Source organism: Phocoena sinus, chromosome 20 (assembly GCF_008692025.1).
Source record: "Phocoena sinus isolate mPhoSin1 chromosome 20, mPhoSin1.pri, whole genome shotgun sequence".
NCBI lineage: Eukaryota > Metazoa > Chordata > Mammalia > Artiodactyla > Phocoenidae > Phocoena > Phocoena sinus.
The window spans coordinates 38,058,101-38,077,366 of NC_045782.1; the positions used below are offsets into that span (position 1 = coordinate 38,058,101).

At 50.5% G+C, this 19,266-nt stretch overlaps 1 protein-coding gene across 2 annotated transcripts; it reads left to right on the forward strand.

Moving 5' to 3' along the window:
* The first annotated feature begins 1,414 nt into the window (after positions 1–1,414).
* Positions 1,415–15,278, forward strand: PSMD3 (proteasome 26S subunit, non-ATPase 3). 2 transcript variants are annotated; one of them, XM_032616590.1, is made up of 12 exons: positions 1,415–1,864; positions 4,217–4,407; positions 6,042–6,179; positions 7,466–7,602; positions 8,514–8,704; positions 8,878–8,981; positions 12,537–12,651; positions 12,756–12,875; positions 13,018–13,121; positions 13,404–13,559; positions 14,580–14,651; positions 14,816–15,278. In XM_032616590.1, the coding sequence occupies exons 1-12, from the start codon at positions 1,645–1,647 to the stop codon at positions 14,891–14,893; spliced, it is 1,626 nt and encodes a 541-aa protein (XP_032472481.1). In that variant the 5' UTR covers positions 1,415–1,644; the 3' UTR covers positions 14,894–15,278. The 2 variants fall into 2 exon arrangements, with proteins under 2 accessions (XP_032472481.1, XP_032472482.1); XM_032616591.1 differs by having other exon boundaries at positions 1,423–1,864; positions 14,580–14,630.
* The last annotated feature ends 3,988 nt before the right edge of the window (positions 15,279–19,266 follow it).

Sequence of the window (19,266 nt, forward strand, 5' to 3'; positions counted from 1 at the left end):
TACCTGCTCACTTGATTGTTTTTCCCTTGTGATGTAAACTTAACAATGAAGTGAGCTAACACCGTAACTATCCAGAAGGGTAACCTCATGAAGATGAACAACAAAACCTGTCGGTTTTCTTCCTTTACCATTCTCATGCCCACCTTCAGTTACAGATATGGTGTTACAAAGAAGAGATTTTCATGAGTTTATTCCAGTGATGATTCAAAAGTCCTGTTATCCTTCTCCCAGTCCTAGGGGGCAGGGGAACAGTTAGGGAGGAATTGGCCAAGGCATTTTTCCCCTAAAACTGGAACACACACTTTTCCATTGAGTGGCTGTTCAGTGCAAGGAGCCATTCGCTGCAATAGTGCAAAAGGAGGAATACAGAGAATACCCTCTCTCTGTATAAATATAAAGGAGAATATAGTCGAAACATATTCTCTGCCCTTTAGGACCTTACAACAGGGCTAGGTTGTCTTGCAGGGTCTGACCTGGTCTAAAACTTAAAACTTCCATTTATGGAAGAGATAAAAGTTCCAAGATAGGAAGGGAGTTTTTGTTTTGTGTCTTAAGAAATTGGAACCTGTATCCTCCTCCTGCAGAATCGCTGGAGGATTCCTTTGAAAGATAAGTGGCCAGGGTTTCAGGTCCAATTTCTTTCCCTTGGAGGATTCTTAGGTGCTCCTTAGGTGTACTATTATTCTGTTCCCCCATTTCACTACAGTGTCTGTCTGGATGCATAAAGGCGCCCCAACGTACTCCCTGAAGCCTCTCTCTTTCCTCCGGCCTCACAATACACAGCAGCCCAGAGCAAAGCTTCCAGCAGACTACATTCTGGCGCTGTTTTTTTACCACCCCTCCCCCTGAATGTGTTAGCCCTGGGCCTCACAGAGTGGACCCCTAAATTTTATTAAACTTAAGTAATCACACACAAATGCACTCTGCCCCCATCCGCACTCCCAGGCTGCAGAGATTTTATGCCTTATTTTCAGCACGAGCTAAACTCGGACAAGGAAGTCTGAATCCCATAAGGTTCTTCCTTGTCTCCAGTTTGGTTTTATTTTAAGTCGTCCAACAACCTAGTTCCACATCCCTTCGGGCGGCGGTTGAAGACCAGCCTCCTGGATATCAAAACGGACCTCTTGCCAGGCGCAAATTGAGCGAGTTTAGGCATGAAACCCGCCCAGCAACTCGTGGCGTCATCACGCCCTACGTTCCGATAGGCCCTACCCACTCCACGCGGGGTGGGGTGCTCTTAGAGTCCGCGGTAACCCAGTTGGAGCCTGAGGTGACCTCTTGTGGACATATACGGAAATGCACTCGAGAGGCGCAAGAAAAAAAATCAACACACAGGAGCAGTCCAAAGCAAGCCCCGCAAACTCATAAAGGCTCCTCCCCGCTCTTTCTGCGAATATCCGCCTCCATCCTGCATCTCGGCGGTTGACTTTTTTCCCCCTTTGATGACTCGGCCATCGGCCAGCCCGGCCTGGCGTTTCCCAGAAGGCCCAGCGCCGGGAAGGGGTTTGCGGGTGCTCCGTCATCGTGCGGCCCGACGCGAGTCCGCGCTCGTGTGCAGGCCCGGCTCGGTTCCTGGTCTCCGGTGCGAGGGTTCACGCGAGGCCCCGGCCTCGGTCCCCGGACTAGGCCGCGACCCCGGGCGCCATGAAGCAGGAGGGCTCGGCGCGGCGCCGCGGCGCGGATAAGGCGAAGCCGCCGCCCGGCGGAGGGGAACAAGAACCACCGCCGCCCCCGGCGCCCCAGGATGTGGAGATGAAAGAGGAGGCGGCGGCGGGTGGCGGATCAACTGGCGAGACCGATGGCAAGGCGGCGGCTGCGGCGGCTGAGCACTCCCAGCGAGAGCTGGACACCGTCACCTTGGAGGGTAAGAGAGCCCGGGCCGGGGACGTGCCATTATCACGGGTGACAGCGCAGCGGTGATTCACTCTCTCCTTGGGATCCCAGCGAAGCCTCTACCACCTTGACTTGAGGGTTTCTTGGGATTACCCCGAAATGCCTGCCCCCACTACCCTGACACTCCCGACCCCAACCCGGATAACTGAACATTTTCTCTAGGCTCAGGACTCCTCCCTTCGCACACACCACCCCCCACCAGGGATTGCATCTAGAAGTAGGTCTCACTGAGCCCACAGACTCTTCTGAGTTTTCTCCTCTGACCTTATTACTCCATTTACATCCCACCGGACTGATTCTAGTGACCCCAGTGCACGATTGATCTCTCTAAAAACCAGTGTCTGTATTTACGTTTGAAGGGGGTCAGAATGACGCCAAATACTAGCCCCTGCATTTTAAGAATGGTTTCTGTTGTCTTAACTACCTTTAGCAAACTTCCCTAAAAGAGCCCTTTCTACCTAGTATCTTGCTTCCTTGTTGCTGTAATTGAGGTGCCCAAACGATCCCATTGCTCTTTTTCTTTTCCTGCAAGCCCTTACTCTTACTCTGTTTCTAAAGAGTTTAAACACATTACACGCTTCAACTTTTTAGGTGTCGGATGTGTGAGTTCCTAATCTTCACCTTCCACCTAAACTATATACCAATACCATTTCTTTTCTCCTAGGTGCCTGTTCCCTGTTTCCTATCATCCTCTTGTTCCTCCAAGTTCATATTTCACTTTTCCTACTTAGAGCATCCTGTCCGCATTTGGAGTGGGTAGAGTGAGAGCTTCCCACTGTGACCCTGGTGCTTATTTCTGGTTCTGGATCAAGTAGGACCGGAGTATTTATCGGGTTTTCTCTGTACTTAACTGCACGAGAAACTAGCTCGAAAACATTGAAATAAGCAAAGTTAGGCTCCTGGGTGGTGATTGGAGGATGTGGTAGTGCTGACTGCATCAGCTTCTACTCTGAAGTTGGATAGCAGGCTCAGTATCTAATAAAGATCATTTTACATGAAATAACAATAGTCAACCAGTGGCAAAGGTGCCATTCAGCATTACCTACTGGGTCTATACATATGTTTCTTATAAACATTTTAATATGAGAGGTCTAAAGTAGGGGGGGAAAAAAAACCCACCATGGTTAACATTATTTCCTATGAATTTTTGAGCTGCTCTCTCATAATTGAGATCAAGTTTATATATACAGTTTGGAACAAGGCATAACTAAATACAGATGATTTTGTGTGCCTTCATGTAACATATCCATAAACAATACATTCAATGTATTCCAGAAACATTTATTGAATAATTGATATGATGGCTAAGAATATACGCTCTGGGATTAGTTTCCTCATCTCTATAAGTGAAAGTAATAGTACCTACTTAATTGGGTTGTTGTGAAGATTAAAATGTTTACAACTGTGCCTAATATGTGATGAAAACATAGTAAAATCCTCCATAAATATTAGCTGTTATTATTATTATATCGTTAATGTGACTCCGGCACCCTATGCTAAAAATACAAAGGTAACTAAGAAACGACCAATTGATTGCATTCCCTTATTTCTGGATATTTAAGTTGTGTCTATTTTTCTCTGTTACAAATAACTTTGCAGCCGTCATCTCTGTGCCCAAGTGTCTGGTCTACCTCTATAACTATTTCTTCATTAGAGATCCCTGAATTGAACGGGTATTTACGTTTGTTTTTAAGGTTTTTGGTAGTTACTGTCCAGAAAAACTGTACTGATATACATTATATGAGCAGAAATGTCTTGCTCACCCCTGTACTCTATATGTTATCATTTTTTAAACACCACTAGAATGGTAATTGAAAAATGTTTTCCCTTGTGATTATTTGAATACTAGTGAAATACACTTTTCACGTCTGTTATTTGTCATTCCTCTTTTTGTATTGTCCATTCATGTTCATTTTTATTTATTGTAATCCTTTATATGAGCTCCTTGTAGAAAAACAATATGAATCTCTGGTCACATGTGTTGCAGATATTTTTCTTTTGTTTACAGTTCTCAGAAGAATTTTAGAAGTCTTTTCCTATTTGACGATACGCTAAATCTCCACATGTTTTTGTTTTTCATTGTTTTTTTCTTTTTTCTGTCACCCTTTACTGCTTCCCCCACCCCAGCTTTATTTTTCTTTGTCTCTTGGTTATGTCTTAAAATCAATGTATGGCATCCATAACTATTGCTCTTAGGGCAAAAGCGGTGATTGGCCACATCCTGCCATTTGTAAGAGGCTCACTAGGACTACTTGGCTGGAGTGGCGGGGGGTGGGGGGAGTAGGAGTTGGAATTAACATTTTTCTCCCCTCGTCCTCCACAGACATCAAGGAGCACGTGAAACAGCTGGAGAAGGCAGTCTCAGGCAAGGAGCCCCGGTTCGTGCTGCGGGCCCTGCGGATGCTACCTTCCACATCACGCCGCCTCAACCACTACGTTCTGTACAAGGCTGTGCATGGCTTTTTCACCTCCAACAGTGCCACTCGAGACTTCTTGCTACCCTTCCTGGAAGAGGTAAGTGAGTCAGGCCAACGTGAAGGGTGCAGGCTTGGCTTGACACACACATTCCACCCTGTGTAACTGTTTTCTGTCCTGGAGACCTGTCTTGTTACCTGCCATAGCAGAGACATGAAGCAAGACAGCCCTTCTTAATACTCATTTGCCCTCTAACAAGGCGACCATCCTTCTGCCCTGTAGAGTCATTCTTCTGAGTCAGGAAGAAGAGCCAGGAATCAGGACCCTTCCAGCCACACTCATTTCCCACCACCCCCAACAGGGGGCCTGTTCCACTGCCTTTTTGCCTCCGAAGCTTCACCATGAAGGATGTATAGAACAGTGGTTAAGGGACTTCCCTGGCGGTCCAGTGGTTAAGATTCCTCGCTTCCACCACTGATTGGGGAACTAAGATCCCACAGATCCCACATGCCACATGGTGCAGCCAAAAAAAAAAAGCAACAAAAAAAGGAACAAAAGAACAGTGGTTAAGAGCACAGGTTTTGGAGGGGGTGTTGAATTTGAATCCAAACTCTACCGTTTGGTATCTGTGGGACTTGGGCAAATGACCTAACCTCCTTGTGCCTCATTTTCTTCATTTGGTAAATGTGATGAACAGATTTGGGGGGGCGAGGAGGAGGGGGAAAGCTCTTAGAACAGGGTGTGGTACAGAGTGCATGTTGATGAAGTTAGTTTGCTGGTGGCAGTGGTCTCCATGCCAGGAGAAACCTCTCCTTTTCCTTTCTGGCTGTAAAACTCCCCTTATCATCCATGATACAGTTCGGATCCTGCCCCTTCTCAAACCTCACTGGCCCTTCAGCCACCTTCATCTCCCTAAAATCCTGTATGCTTACAGTCTGTTTCATAGATGTAAAAACTCAGAAAATCCTTGAGGTGGACAGTGAAGACTTTACTGTCTGGGAAAAAGGAAAAGCGCCCCCTCTCCCAGCCCCACCTGGAATGTTTTTAACCTTTACATCTCTAAAGTAACCCACCATGATCGTCTTTTGATCTATTACACATTATTCCAGTTTTGGTGACTAGATCTGAAGGTAAGTACTATGTATATGTCAATTTCCCCCCAAATTCCTTTGTTCCCACCAAAAAAAAAATTTTTTTTTGTTTCATTATTCTTTTTTTTTTTTTTTTAATTTTGGCAAACCGCACGATTTGCAGGACTCAGTTCCCCAACCAGGGACTGAACCCAGGCCATGGCAGTGAAAGCCCAGAATCCCAACCACTAGACCACCAGGGAACTCCCTGACTCATTATTCTTGATCTCATCTCTAGAATTATATCCCTTTATTAACCCTGCCTGGTAGAATTTGCAGTGGTTCCAAGTATGGTGGTTTAATTTCTACTTAGATTGTAGGCTCTCTGAGGGGTCCTTACATCATCCTTTCTGTCCACATTATATTCTGTAAGGATGTTATACTCCTGTAACCCTTTTCTGTATTTATTGTATTGCCAGCCTCCTTGACTCCCTTCAGAAAGAGACTGTGTCATCTTTATTTCTGTACCCCCAGCACCTAGAAAAATCTTGGCGTGTAGTAGACACTTATTAAATATTTGTTGAAATACATAGTGAGTGCTTAATAAATTCTTGGTTGATTGATCTGACTGAGCTCTTCCACAGTAACTCATGTCCTCTCTAGCCCATGGACACAGAAGCCGATTTGCAGTTCCGTCCCCGAACAGGAAAAGCTGCGTCGGCTCCCCTCCTGCCTGAAGTGGAAGCCTACCTCCAGCTCCTCGTGGTCATCTTCCTGATGAACAGCAAGAGCTACAAAGAGGTAGCCGGGGCCCGTGCAAGTGACGGACGCGCCCCAGGCGGGGTGCGGGCTTAGTGGGGGTGGGTGCCTCTAGTGAAGAAATAGACAATCGCTGGGTTATTAACTGTCCCCCAGGCTCTTCCCCCGTGTGGGAATGCACCCAGCCCCACATCCGGGGAAGACCCCTCAGCTCCTGCTCAGGCTCTGGGAAAGGGCTGGCAGTGGCCACTCTGTACCCGTCTGTGGTGCGATCCCAGTATAGTGGATGCTTTCGAGAAGAGTAGGTCTGGAGACAGAAATACCTGGGTTCAAATCCCGTTTGTACCTTAGGCAAATTAATTTCTCCCAGCTGTGTGTAAAATGAGACAAACTGCCCACCTTACAAGATTATTGTTAGTATTAAATAAAATAATATATTTTAAAAATACTTAGCACAACGATCTGCACGTAGTAAGCATTCACAACGTTTTAATAAACGGTAGCTATTATTATGAAACTGAAAGACTCCATTTTGGATAGCACTCTTCTACCACGCCTTCCAGCCAGGGCCAGTTCCTTTGTCAGGCTTAGCTGCTGTCCCAAGAGCATGCCCCAAAAATGACAGGTCTCCTCAGTCCTCTGTTTTGTTTTTTCCTTGCTCTGCCACTGGTTGGCTTTTGTTTGGTTGGTTTTTAGGAATAATTCACTCCCTTGAAAGTGTACAACTCAGTAGTCTTTGCTATATTCACAAGGTTGTACAACCGCCCTCACTATCTAATTCCACACCAGTTTAATCACTGCCCCCCCCCCCGAAAAGCGCCATACCTATCTGTAGTCACTCCTTGTTCTGCCCTCACCCCCGCCCAGTAATCTATTAATATTTTGTGTCCCATGGATTTTCCTATTCTGGGCGTTTTATCTAAATGGAATTATATGATATGTGCCTTTTGTGTCTGGCTTTTTTTTGTAGCATGATGTTTTCTAAGTTCATCCATGTTGTGGCATATACCTGTACTCTGTTCATTTTTAAGGCTGCGTAAAATTCCATCCTATAGATATACCACATCTTGTTTATCCATTCATTGGGTGATAGGCACGTGGGTTGTCTCCACGTTTTGGTTGTTGTGAATGATGCTGATACGAATGTCCGTGTGCAAGTTTTTACGTGAACGTATGTTTCCAGTTCTCCTGGACGTTTGCCTAGGAGGGGAATTGCTGGCTCCGTGTTTAACAGTTCTCCTGGACGTATGCCTAGGAGGGGAATTGCTGGCTCCGTGTTTAACGTTTTGAAACACTGACGCTTGATTCTCTTTTGGCTGCCTCCCCAGGCACAGAAGATCTCTGATGACCTGATGCAGAAGATCAGCACTCAGAACCGCCGGGCCCTGGACCTTGTGGCTGCAAAGTGTTACTATTACCACGCTCGGGTCTATGAGTTCCTGGACAAGCTGGATGTGGTGCGCAGGTACCGTGGCCAGCGGTCTGGCTCGTGGCCCATGGGGTCAGAGACATGGTCAGGCACTACCACAGAGCTGTGGACTTGCAGGGGGCTGTGGGCTGGTAGATGTAACGTGCCCAGCAGGAAGTGGGGGTAATGGGTGTGCGAGGGTTTGAGAGCGAGGGTTTGAGGGCGAGGCTGAGACTAGATGAGGAAATGGAGACGACCACTGGCCTGTTCAGTCCTGTTTCCCAGGCTCTTCCCTTCACCACACGTCAGGGGAGGACTCATTAGTGGGTCAGAGGTGCAAGCAAGTTCAGGCTGGAAAGCCTTTCGCTCCTCTGCTTGAAACCTGCAGCGGCTCCCCGTTTCTCTCAGGGAAAAGCCAGAGCCCTCATGATGTAAGCTTATAAGGCCCCACGGGGCCTGGCCCCCGTTACTGCCTCCTTGACTTTATTTCCACTGCTCCCCCGACGCTGGCCGCCTCGCTCTATCGCGGGCATGCCAGCGCACTGTTCCCTCGGCCGAGAACGCTCTCCTCCCTGCCTCTTTCAAGCCTCTGCTTAACTGTTACCTTCTCAGCGAGTCCTACGCTGACTGGGCTGTTTAAAGTTGCAGCCCCATCCTCCTCTCCTTCTGCGGTTCCCGTCGTACTTACCCTGCTTCGACGTCACCCCACCACCTTTTGTTGAGCTGCATGGTACGCTTATTCATCGTGATGGCTGTCTGTCTCCCCCCACTAGAATGCAGGTCCCCTGAGCAGAGTTCTGTCCTTCTGTACACCTGGACTAGTGCTTCATTTGTTGAGTATTCAGTGAATAACCAGAAAAGTAGTTTGAGTCACTTTTTTAGGAATTGAGAGAGAATGGAGAGGTCAGAGGCAGCTTGAAGAGTTGTTACGTGAAGGCTTTGACCTCCCGGTTCTTTCCTTCTTGAAGCTTCTTGCACGCTCGGCTCCGGACCGCCACCCTGCGGCATGACGCGGACGGGCAGGCCACACTGCTGAACCTCCTGCTGCGGAACTACCTACACTACAGCTTGTATGACCAGGCCGAGAAGCTGGTGTCCAAGTCTGTGTTCCCCGAGCAGGCCAACAACAATGAGTGGGCAAGGTACCTCTACTATACAGGTGAGCAGGGCCCGGCCCCCAGCCGGAAGGTGTCTCGGGCTCACTCGGGTCAATTTGCTAAGAAAGTGGTGTCCTTGGTGCATAAGAGTGCGCATTTGGCACTCTGGTTTGCGGGGGGCCGGAGTTTGGATCACACCATCCTCTTGATCAGTTCTCTTCTTCTCCACACCCAGGGCGCATCAAAGCCATCCAGCTGGAGTACTCAGAGGCCCGGAGGACGATGACCAATGCCCTTCGCAAGGCCCCTCAGCACACAGCTGTCGGCTTCAAACAGACGGTGAGCGGCAGTTCTCACCCCTTTGACCCCCTTACTTGTCTCATACCATGTTAGTGCCGCTTCCGAATCTGAGGAGCCCAGGAGGTCCTTAATCTTCTTACCCTGAAGGTGGCATCACGTGTCTGTTTGCACGTGGCAGACGCTACCTGCGCCTCTGGCCGTTTCTGTCTCCAGTATTCTCCCCGGTGCGCAGGTTTAGAATATTCCTGATTCCCCAGAACCCCCTGTAGTCGTTCCAGGTGAGGGCCTGGATTGTGTTGATAAACCCCAGGCCCTTTCCTGGTCCCTCACATGCCCCTTCGGGAGCAGTGTTGTCTGTGGCCAGGGAACCCAGAGCTCTCCCTAAGGCTGTCTGACTCAGGTGGAGGTAAACCTTGGCCGTGGCAAAGCTGTCAGTCACCAGGTAGTTTTTTGAGTGCTGACCTTCACGTTGGGCACTATGAGGGATAGAAAAGACGAATAAGAAATGGTACTTGCCCTCGAAGAGATAGATAAAGAACATTGACTCAGAAAGGCTTGATGGCCTGGGTAAAGGCACAGAGACTGGTAGCCAGAATTAGGACCCAGCTTTCCCAGCTACAAACCTCTGCTCTCACATTAACACATCCACCTCCTAGTGCCCTTGAAAGAGAGCGGGGTGAGCACGTGCAGTGATTAGCTCAGTGTGGTGGGAGGTTTGTTTAGTTTCAGTTCAGACGTTCAGAGAACGGCAGGTTCAGTTGTGGTCAAAGTAATCTTAAATAGTTAAATTTGATCTGGGTTTTGAAAGATGGGTAGAATTTTCATAGAAAGGAATGGCTTTTCAGACACATGGGGTACATTGCACAATGAGAGATTGCTTTTACAACGTAGCACACAAAGTCTTCTTCAAAAATTCACTAAAGGGCTTCCCTGGTGGCGCAGTGGTTGAGAGTCCGCCTGCCGATGCAGGGGACACGGGTTCGTGCCCCGGTCTGGGAGGATCCCACATGCCGCGGAGCGGCTGGGCCCGTGAGCCATGGCCGCTGAGCCTGCGCGTCCGGAGCCTGTCCTCCGCAACGGGAGAGGCCACAACAGTGAGAGGCCCGCGTAACGCATAAAAAAAAAAAAAAAAAAAATTCACTAAAAATACAGGTAATTAACATATAGGCTGTGTTGTGCACCAGGGAGAGGTCTCGTGGGGTAAAGCGGTGTTTTCAGACCAGGTTTTACTATGGATGGATAAGGTTTCACAGTTTTCTGTGGTGGAGCCAGGTCGCCGGAAGAAGGAGCAGAGGGCGCTGGAGTACGGTCTTTGACCTGTAGACTGTTGGCCAGGGAGCCAGGAAGGAGGTGGGAGGGTTGCCTGAGAGGGGAAGGGGCAGAGTTGGGGAACTTGCCACCCAGAGAGACTTAAGCAAATAGGCGATGGGCCAAGGCCTTGAACAAGGTAGGAGGAATGGGATAGAGAGCCCACATGGAGAAGCCAGCTTTAAGTAAAAACAGGGAGAGAGAGAATGGGTAAAGAGAGACATCAAATTTAACTTGGAGTCCACAACAGAGCATGTTGAAAGTATCCATCTGTAGAAAATGCACATTCTCGCCTTGGGTGATTGCATTTGCCTTCATGGCTCAGCTGTGACCTCCATGACGCCTCACCAAAGTCCGTTATGAACTGTCTTAATATGCTGGGTTGCTGCCACAAGGCTGGGCGCGGCCTAAACAATAGGAATTTACCTCATCACAGCTTTGGAGGCAAGAAGTCCAAGGTCCGGGTGTCAGCATGGCCGGTTCTTTCCAGGGCTTCTCTTTTGCTTGTAGTTGGCCATCTTCTGACGTCTTCAAATGGTCTCCCCTCTGTGCACGTCTGTATCCTAATCCTTCTTATAAGAACCCCAGTCGTATTGAATTAGGGCCCACTCATATGACCTCATTTTACCTTAATTACCTCTTTAACGGCTCTATCTCCAAATCCAGTCACGTTCTGAGGTACTAGGGGGTTAGGGCTTCAGCATATGAATTTGGGGGTTCACAGTTCAGCCCATAATACAAATTCTGACCCCTTTCATGAAGCCAGACCTGCAAATCCGACTTCCCACCACGCATCTCTGTGTAGAGACTGCCTGACTCCTCACCCTCAGCTTGTCCAGACAGGCCCTTCTGGGCACCCCTCACCAGTCCTTCCTCCTGCCCTCCTGATCCAGACAGGAGCCTCCGGGCCATCTTGGATTCCTCTGCCCACCCCCTTCACCATCGCTGAGTCGTCTGTTGATTTGCCTCCATGGCTTTTGTATTCATCTCCTCTCTGATGTTACCAGTGCCCTTGTTCAAGCCGCTGACCCTGCTGGTCGCCATCCTCCCCTCCACCAGCCCAGCTTCCGCACAGCTGCCTGACTCAGCGGAGCTCCAGGCCCGTCTGCGTGGCCCAGGAAGCTCGCATTTCTCCCCATTGTCTGCCCAGTAGAGTGTTGTAAGTCTTGTGAAGTAGGCAAGCCAGGTATTGTTGTTGTTATGCCCATTTTAGGGAGGTGGAAACCAAAGGCTCAGTTGCTCTGTGTTTCCTAGCTAGCAAGTACAGCCTAGCTAGTTCTGTCTCCAAACTCAGAACTCAGACTGGCATTCAAAACCGCACGTCCCCGGACGGGCCCCCGCTCATCTCTCCAGGTGGCCCCACACACACACCCTCCAGTATGCCGGCCTCTTCACCAGCCTCTTCCCTTGGCTGAAACGTCCTCCCTCCTTTTCTGCTTCATCAGAATCCTTAAGGCATGTGTTAACTTCTGCCGTCGGCATGGCTTTCCCCTCACTCGGGGGGTACGCCGAGGGCCAAGGGACAGGGCAGCCTCGTGGGTGTGGGTGGAGGAGCAAAGGAAGGGTCCTTGCCCAGGGGTGGACACCATCGGCCACCACCCATTTTAACCCCTTACCTCCCTCGTGACAGTTGCTGTCACGTGGTTTAGCTGTCTGTGCTCCTGTCCCTCCTGCTTGGTGGGAGGCTCCGTAACTGCTGGGCATCGTCCCCTCCACCGTAGCCGTCCTTGCATGGTGCTGAATCCACGGGAGCCGCCGTTGAGAAACACCCACAGTGGTATTTGGAGGAGGAGGGGCCCGATTTTCCAGCCAGCCGGCTCACTCGCTGAGGTGCTGCAGGCCCTTCCCTGAGCTTCTGCCTCTACCCAGATGACTAATTTTACACATAGTTCACCTCCCTACCAGCATCTTTGGCTGACTCACATTCCATTGCCTAGGCCTCTCGGCCCTGCTTCCTCACCATTTCTGAGCCATAGAACCTACCCATCTGCCTGTACTTTAGAACTTTGCCATTTCAGGGTGCTGTGCACCGATTGGCCAGATGAAATGCAGCTGAGGGCCTGGTGTGGCCAAAGGGTCAGAAGCTCACAAGGCCTGTCTCCCAAGGCAGAACTTCAATTCCACGCCCGGCACAGCTTGAGGATTTTTTTCCTCTCTGTGGGCCTAGTCCCAGTGCCACGTTCCCTCTTTCCCTGTGTGTCTGACTGAATTGAAGCCCCATTTCATTCTCCTCTCCCACCCGGTGGGGCTCCCTGCCCACTGTGTTCCTGTGTCGCACTCTGCCAGGTGCACAAGCTTCTGATTGTGGTGGAGCTGTTGCTGGGGGAGATCCCGGACCGGCTGCAGTTCCGTCAACCGTCCCTCAAGCGCTCGCTCATGCCTTACTTCCTTCTGACCCAGGGTAAGGGCTGGTCCCCTCCCAGAGCTTGCCGGACCCCTGGCGCCGTGGCCCCTTTTCTGTGCGCACCCTGTGCAGCATCTGATCCACTCCTCTCCCCACTGCAGCTGTCAGGACGGGAAACCTGGCCAAGTTCAACCAGGTCCTGGATCAGTTTGGGGAGAAGTTTCAAGCAGATGGGACCTACACCCTCATCATCCGACTGCGACACAACGTCATCAAGACAGGTGTGGAGCAGCGTCTGAGGGGCCCCTGGCGGAGCAGGACCCGGACTAGGCTTCTCCAGGGGCAGGGGCAACCCTGTGGGCGCCTGGGCGGGTGAAGGGTCTGTGCCCGCCCCATCTTCCCCACCGCTCCTTCCTCTCCCAGGTGTGCGCATGATCAGCCTCTCCTATTCCCGAATCTCCCTGGCGGACATCGCCCAGAAGCTGCAGCTGGATAGCCCAGAGGATGCAGAGTTCATTGTTGCCAAGGTGGGCCTGGCTCAGGGACCGCGGTTGTCACCTTCCTGCCTTACTTCAGAGATGGGGGTGGGAGGAGGTTGACCAAGGAGGGGAATGGGTAAAGCAGTGGCATAGTCTTTTCAGGGAGTGCCCCTCTTGCAGTGAAGCCAGGAAGTTGCCACAGAAAGAGAGAGGGTGTGTGCGTGCAAGTGAGTGTGTGAGAGATCAAGGAGGACAAAGAGATGGGACAAGATGTTCTAGGACTTAGAAGATGGACTTTCTGGTGACTCTTCCTACCTTTGGGGCCTGCAGGCCATCCGGGATGGCGTCATAGAGGCCAGCATCAACCACGAGAAGGGCTACGTCCAGTCCAAGGAGATGATTGACATCTATTCCACCCGTGAGCCCCAGCTAGCCTTCCACCAGCGCATCTCCTTCTGCCTGGATATTCACAACATGTCTGTCAAGGTGCGGAGCCCTGGGCTGCAGAGGCGATGCTTGGCAGCAGCATGCCCCCCTCCACACCCACGGGTTCCTCAGGGAAGACTGGCTTGGTTTGGGGCGCACTTCCCAGATGATCTCTGTAAAATCACTGGGTGTCCAGAAGGGGCAAAGGACTTTGCTTGTGGGACCACAGCACCTTCCCTTTGCTCTTCAGGGGTCTGGTTGCCAGGGAGGATCAGACAGGGATTCAGAGTGCAGTGTTCTGGATTTGGTTCCAAGTTTGAGTCATTTACCTTCTCTGAGCCTGTTTCTCCTGTGAAGCTGATAATGAGGTGTTACCTGCCCTGCCTGCTTCGCAGGGTTGACAGGATTACATGAAATCACTGTCTTGGGGCACTTAGCGAAGTCTGAATTGTGTAAAAGGTAGGGCTGCCATCTCGTTCCACAAAAGGCTCTTAAGCTTTTACCCTGTGTCAGGCGCTGGGTTAGGTGCTGGTACTGTTGGGCTGCCGATTTTTTTCCTGCTCTCTTCCCCCAGGAAACCAGGGATATAGCTTCACTTAAAACCAGGCAAATGCTGTGCTCTGCTAGACAGGAAAGGCCCTTCGTGATCTGGTCCCCGGCGTCCCTGGCCTCCCCCCTACCCAGGACCTCTCCGCCGACCCCTTTCCTCCACCCCAGTTGGCCCCAATGAACTCAGGCCGGGCCTGCTCACACCCTGAGTCCTCTGCCTGCAACGCCTTTCCTCCACTCCCACAGCCCGTCCATTCTTCGTCTTCCTTCTTGCTGCCAGTCCCTCTCCTGGCCCGATCAAGAGGGTTAATCAGTTATACCTCTGGCTTCTTCTAATTCTCCATCTTCAGCACTTATTCTGTGGTGTCGCAGTAATGAATTAGTCTCTATGCCTGGCTCCCCTACTGGACTGAACTAGGGAGTGACCACCTACCCCGCGCGTACCCTGGCGCCTGGCACGCAGGAGTACGACGAGTGGGTGTTACGTTGTTGCCTCCTCTTCACCTTGCTCTCCTCTCTGTTGTGCTTCAGGCCATGAGGTTTCCTCCCAAATCGTACAACAAGGACTTGGAGTCTGCGGAGGTAAGCTGCCTTCTGCTTCGGGTAAGACTGAAAGATCAAACTTCCCTCTAGAAAGGGGAGAGGGGAGCTTTTTGCAAGGGCTGGGGCAACTCCGAAGCTTGGGCAGTCTCTGGCCCTGGGTGGAGACGGAGTGAGAGAGCCCGACCTGTCCTCAGCAGCCTGGCCCTCGCCCCCTCTGTCCCCAGGAGCGGCGGGAGCGGGAGCAGCAGGACTTGGAGTTTGCCAAGGAGATGGCGGAAGACGACGATGACAGCTTTCCTTGAGCTGGGGGGCTGGGGAGGGGTGGGTGAGTGGGGACTGGCTCTTTATCCTTCCCCGTTGGGGGTCCCTGCCCAGGGAACCGGCCCCTTTTCCCACACGCTGCACACAGACTGCATATGTGCAGGGGCTGAGGGGTGCAGGGAGCCAGTCACCCCCACCTCATCCCAGGGCCCCTCCCCAGCCGGTGATGTAGCACACGTGGGCAGGAGGGCGAGCAGGCAGCCTCCCCAGGGCGGGGTCCTGGCTAGCAGTGTGGGCAGCAGGATGGGAGGGACTAGCCCTGTGCTCTCCTCCAGGGAGGAGGGCACTGGAACTGGGACATGTGTTAGGTTGTATGTTTTTTGAAGCTTCAGTTGTGATTTTTAAACAATAAAAAGTTCTCCAGGACCCTTTGTGCATCAGTTAATTACTCTTATTTCACTCTCACATGTGCAGCGTTAACAGGCCCAGATTTTTTTTCTGGCCTGGGAGGGAACGCAGCTAGGAGAGGCAGAAACCCACGAGGCATCGTTCTGATAGCAGAGCTCGCTCAGCAGGAACGAAGAGTACGTGTACGGCAACGCCCCAGGTGCCAACCAGAGAGCATCAATGATGCAAAGGACCCAGTGTGGGGAGCATGACCCGAGGACCCGAAGCAGCTGTAGATGAAGAGGAGGCCGAGGGCTGGGTGGAGAGACTCTGATCTGGGATCAGAGGGCCTGGGTTTACTCTTTCATATCGAACTGGCTCTCAAATAACTGGCAGCTCTCCGAACTTCTCAGGCTCCTTTCCCATATCTACCAGATAAATGATTAGACTCAGTGACCTCCTGGCTCTAAAACTGGGAATCTGGGCTTCCAGTGGATCAAACACAAGGTGCGAGTCTGACCCTCAGGTGAGGTTCACAGAGGAGAGAAGGGTCTCCTGCAAGGCTGCAGCGGGTTGAGAGCAGGGTTCTGCCCGGTGGTCCTTATGGATAGGCTGCTCTCTGAGAGCAGAGCGGGGGTCAGGCGAGAGGGGGCTCCCTGTGGACCTCCAGCTGCATGTGGTGGGAAAATGCACCTGCCAGGGTCTCTGTAAGTCTCCCAGTCGCTGGCAGCGGTGCTCCCCACACTGGGTCCTTCGCATCATTGATGTTCTCTGGTTGGCACCTGGGGCGTTGCCGTACATGTACCCTTCGTTCCTGCCGCGCGAGCTCTGCTACCAGAACGATGCCTTGTGGGTCTCTGCCTCTCCTAGCTGCGTTCCCTCTCCTGTCCAGCTCTCGCTCTGCACCTTGCTGATTGCTACACATCTTCCAGGCATCGTGCCTCGCAGTGATTCAACTCCCTGGCGTCTGAGCCACTCACTGGATAATCAGATTCTCTTAGGAGGTTGTGGCTGTGAAAGCCTTATCCTCCCAACTAGATTGTAACTTCTTAAAGAGCATGAGGCACTTCTGTCCCCCCAGGGCCTTGCCCAGTACCTGGCATACGAGCTGGTTAACGTCTTGTTTGTTAGGAAGGGTACATGATGTGTTCATCACCAACTGCTGATTTTGATAGCCCGAACTTCCATCAAAGGCATGTTTTAGACTGGCCTTGCTTTGGTTTCTGATCCCACCCCAGCCTCGGTGTGATTTGGTATTGCCCACTTCCTTTAAGCTTTTGTGAAACCCAGGTAGTGAAACTTTTTTTTTTTTTTTTTGTCTGCATTGGGTCTTCGTTGCGGCACGAGCTTTCTCTAGTTGTGGCGAGCAGGGGCTACTTTTCGTTGTGGTGCGTGGGCTTCTCGTTGTGGAGCACGGGCTCTAGGTGCGCGGGCTTCAGTAGCTGTGGCACACGGGCTCAATAGTTGTGGCTCGCGGGCTCTAGAGCGCAGGCTCAGTAGTTGCGGCACACGGGCTTAGTTGCTCTGCGGCATGTGGGACCTTCCCGGACCAGGGCTCGAACCCTTGTCCTCTGCATTGGCAGGCGGATTCTAAACCACTGCACCACCAGGGAAGTACCTAGTGAAACTTTTTAAAGTTTGCTTTGTGAAACGGCACTTTTTTTTCCCAAGCTCCCCCCTTGATCTTTGTGGAAGATGTTATTATTCCAGCATCCAAACTTTCCTTTTTTTTTTTTTTTTAAGGATTCAATCTTTTCCCTATTTTACAGGCCAATTCGAAAATCTAATAGGAGATCTTTTAATTAATTTATTTATTTTTGACTGTGTTGGGTCTTCGTTTCTGTGCGAGGGCTTTCTCTATTTGCGGCAAGCGGGGGCCTCTCACTATCGCGGCCTCTCTTGTTGCGGAGCGCAGGCTCAGTAGTTGTGGCTCACGGGCCTAGTTGCTCCACGGCATGTGGGATCTTCCCAGACCAGGACTCGAACCCGTGTCCCCTCCGTTGGCAGGCAGATTCTCAACCACTGCGCCACCAGGGAAGCCCTTAATAGGAGATCTTTAATTCCCTTCCAGGAAGGATGGGGACTAACGGTGAGCACCCCTCCGTGCCCCTTCCAGGCTTGTGAGGACAGGCTTAGGTGGGACTTGAACACTGGCCTACGTGATACCAAGTTCAGGTCACATTCTGTAGGCTGTGCAGCCTTCTCCCAGCCTCAGTCTGTGGCTCTGTTATCTGGTTGGTTGGTTGGTTGGTTTTTGTCCCTACATGGCTGTCCTTCTGGCCCATGACCACTTTACCTGACCTCTAAAATGACTTTCTGACTGTGTGATAATTAGTTGTAATTACTATTATTCCCAATGACAAATCTTAAAGTCAGCACCCAGCCCAAAGTGCCCCATACCCTTTCCTTGTTGGTAATGGATTGGAGAGTCTGTCATCCTGTTACACAGAGTTGGGGTCATTTGTCATGATTTCCTGGTTCTCAACCACCTTGAGTCTATAGACCATTCTTCTGCCTGCTCACGGTCTGGAAGTTTCTTATAATTCATTGCCACTGGCTTAGCTTTCTTTTCCTGGAGAAGTTCAGTGTTATTTTTATACTTGGAGAGTTCACTGTGTTCTCTACCTTCCGGTTTTGTTTTTTAATTAGAAAACTACAGAGAAGTACAAAGAATAACATAAGAAATACCCATGTACTTTCCACCCAATTTTAATAAATACCAACCTTTTGTTATCATGTCAAGCTTTTTCATGCAGATAAAACATGACAGATGTTAAAAGCCCATCTTCCTTCCCCAGGCCTCCTCCCTCCTTCCCTAAAGGCAGCCACTCTGATGAATTCAGTGGGTATCCTTCCAGTTTATGTTTTTATACTTTTACTACAAAATATAGTATTGTCTTGAGTTTTTAAATCTTTGTTAATGATGTGTCACATGAAAGTAAGTTCCTTTCACTCAGTGGGTTTTGAGATCTAATCATGTTTAAACCCGTGCCCAGCACTGTTCTAGGGACTAAGAAAAGAACTGAATGAAACAAACTGCTTTCCTCGTGGGTCTTCTGTTGTGGAAGGGTGGAGAGGCACATGTGGTATGAATGTGCCACAGTTTATTTGTTCATTAATTTATTGGTGGCCATTGGTTTACTGTTACGAACAACACTGCAGAGGACATATCTGTGTGTCCCCTTGTACGTATGTCCTGTGTACTCGTTTGCGAACTTTTCTTAAAGGGCCAGATGGTACGTTTTGGGGCTTGTGTACACAGCCACGTGCTCTTCCACAACTGCTCACTTCTGCCCTTCTCGAAAGGGGCCTTACATAAACGATACGTAAACAACTTATTTATGAACACTGGCTTCTCATGATATTTACCTGTGATAAAATACTCTTTTGGGACTTCCCTGGCAATCTAGTGGTTAAGACCCTGTGCTTCCACTGCAGGGAGCGAGGTCCCTGGTCAGGGACCTAAGGTCTCGCATGCTGCACAATGCAGCCAAAGAAAAAGAATCTTTTGATGTTTTTCCAACCACTTAAAACATGTAAAACCGATTCTTAACTCAGGGTGTACGTATCTTGGCCCACAGGCCAAGTCTGCAACAAAGGCATTACGCTGGAGCCTTCATAAGGACACTCCAAGCCCAGTTCCAGATGAAAACAGGAAGTGTGACTGGAAGCCACTCACCCACTCTGGCCATTGAGAAATAACTGGGAAAGCCTTTAGGAAGCTGGAAGGATGAATAACAGCTAGTGGGGGGTCTCTGGAGCCAGGACCTTTGCCAGATCATTTCAGTCTGGCTCAGCCCGCATGTGTCAGGACTAGTAACCGGGCTTTCTCTCTGCCTGGTCTTTATTCTCTCATGGGTGGGGCTGAGATCTGGATTGAGCCATCATCCAAGAAGTACATACAGCTCTCTGAACAGGAAGATAGTGTAATAGGAATGACGGGGGTCTTGGGAAGGCTGATCACAGATCCTGCCTCGCTCTGCCCCCGACTTGTTCTGTGATCTTGGGCCTTTCGGTTCTCTGAGGC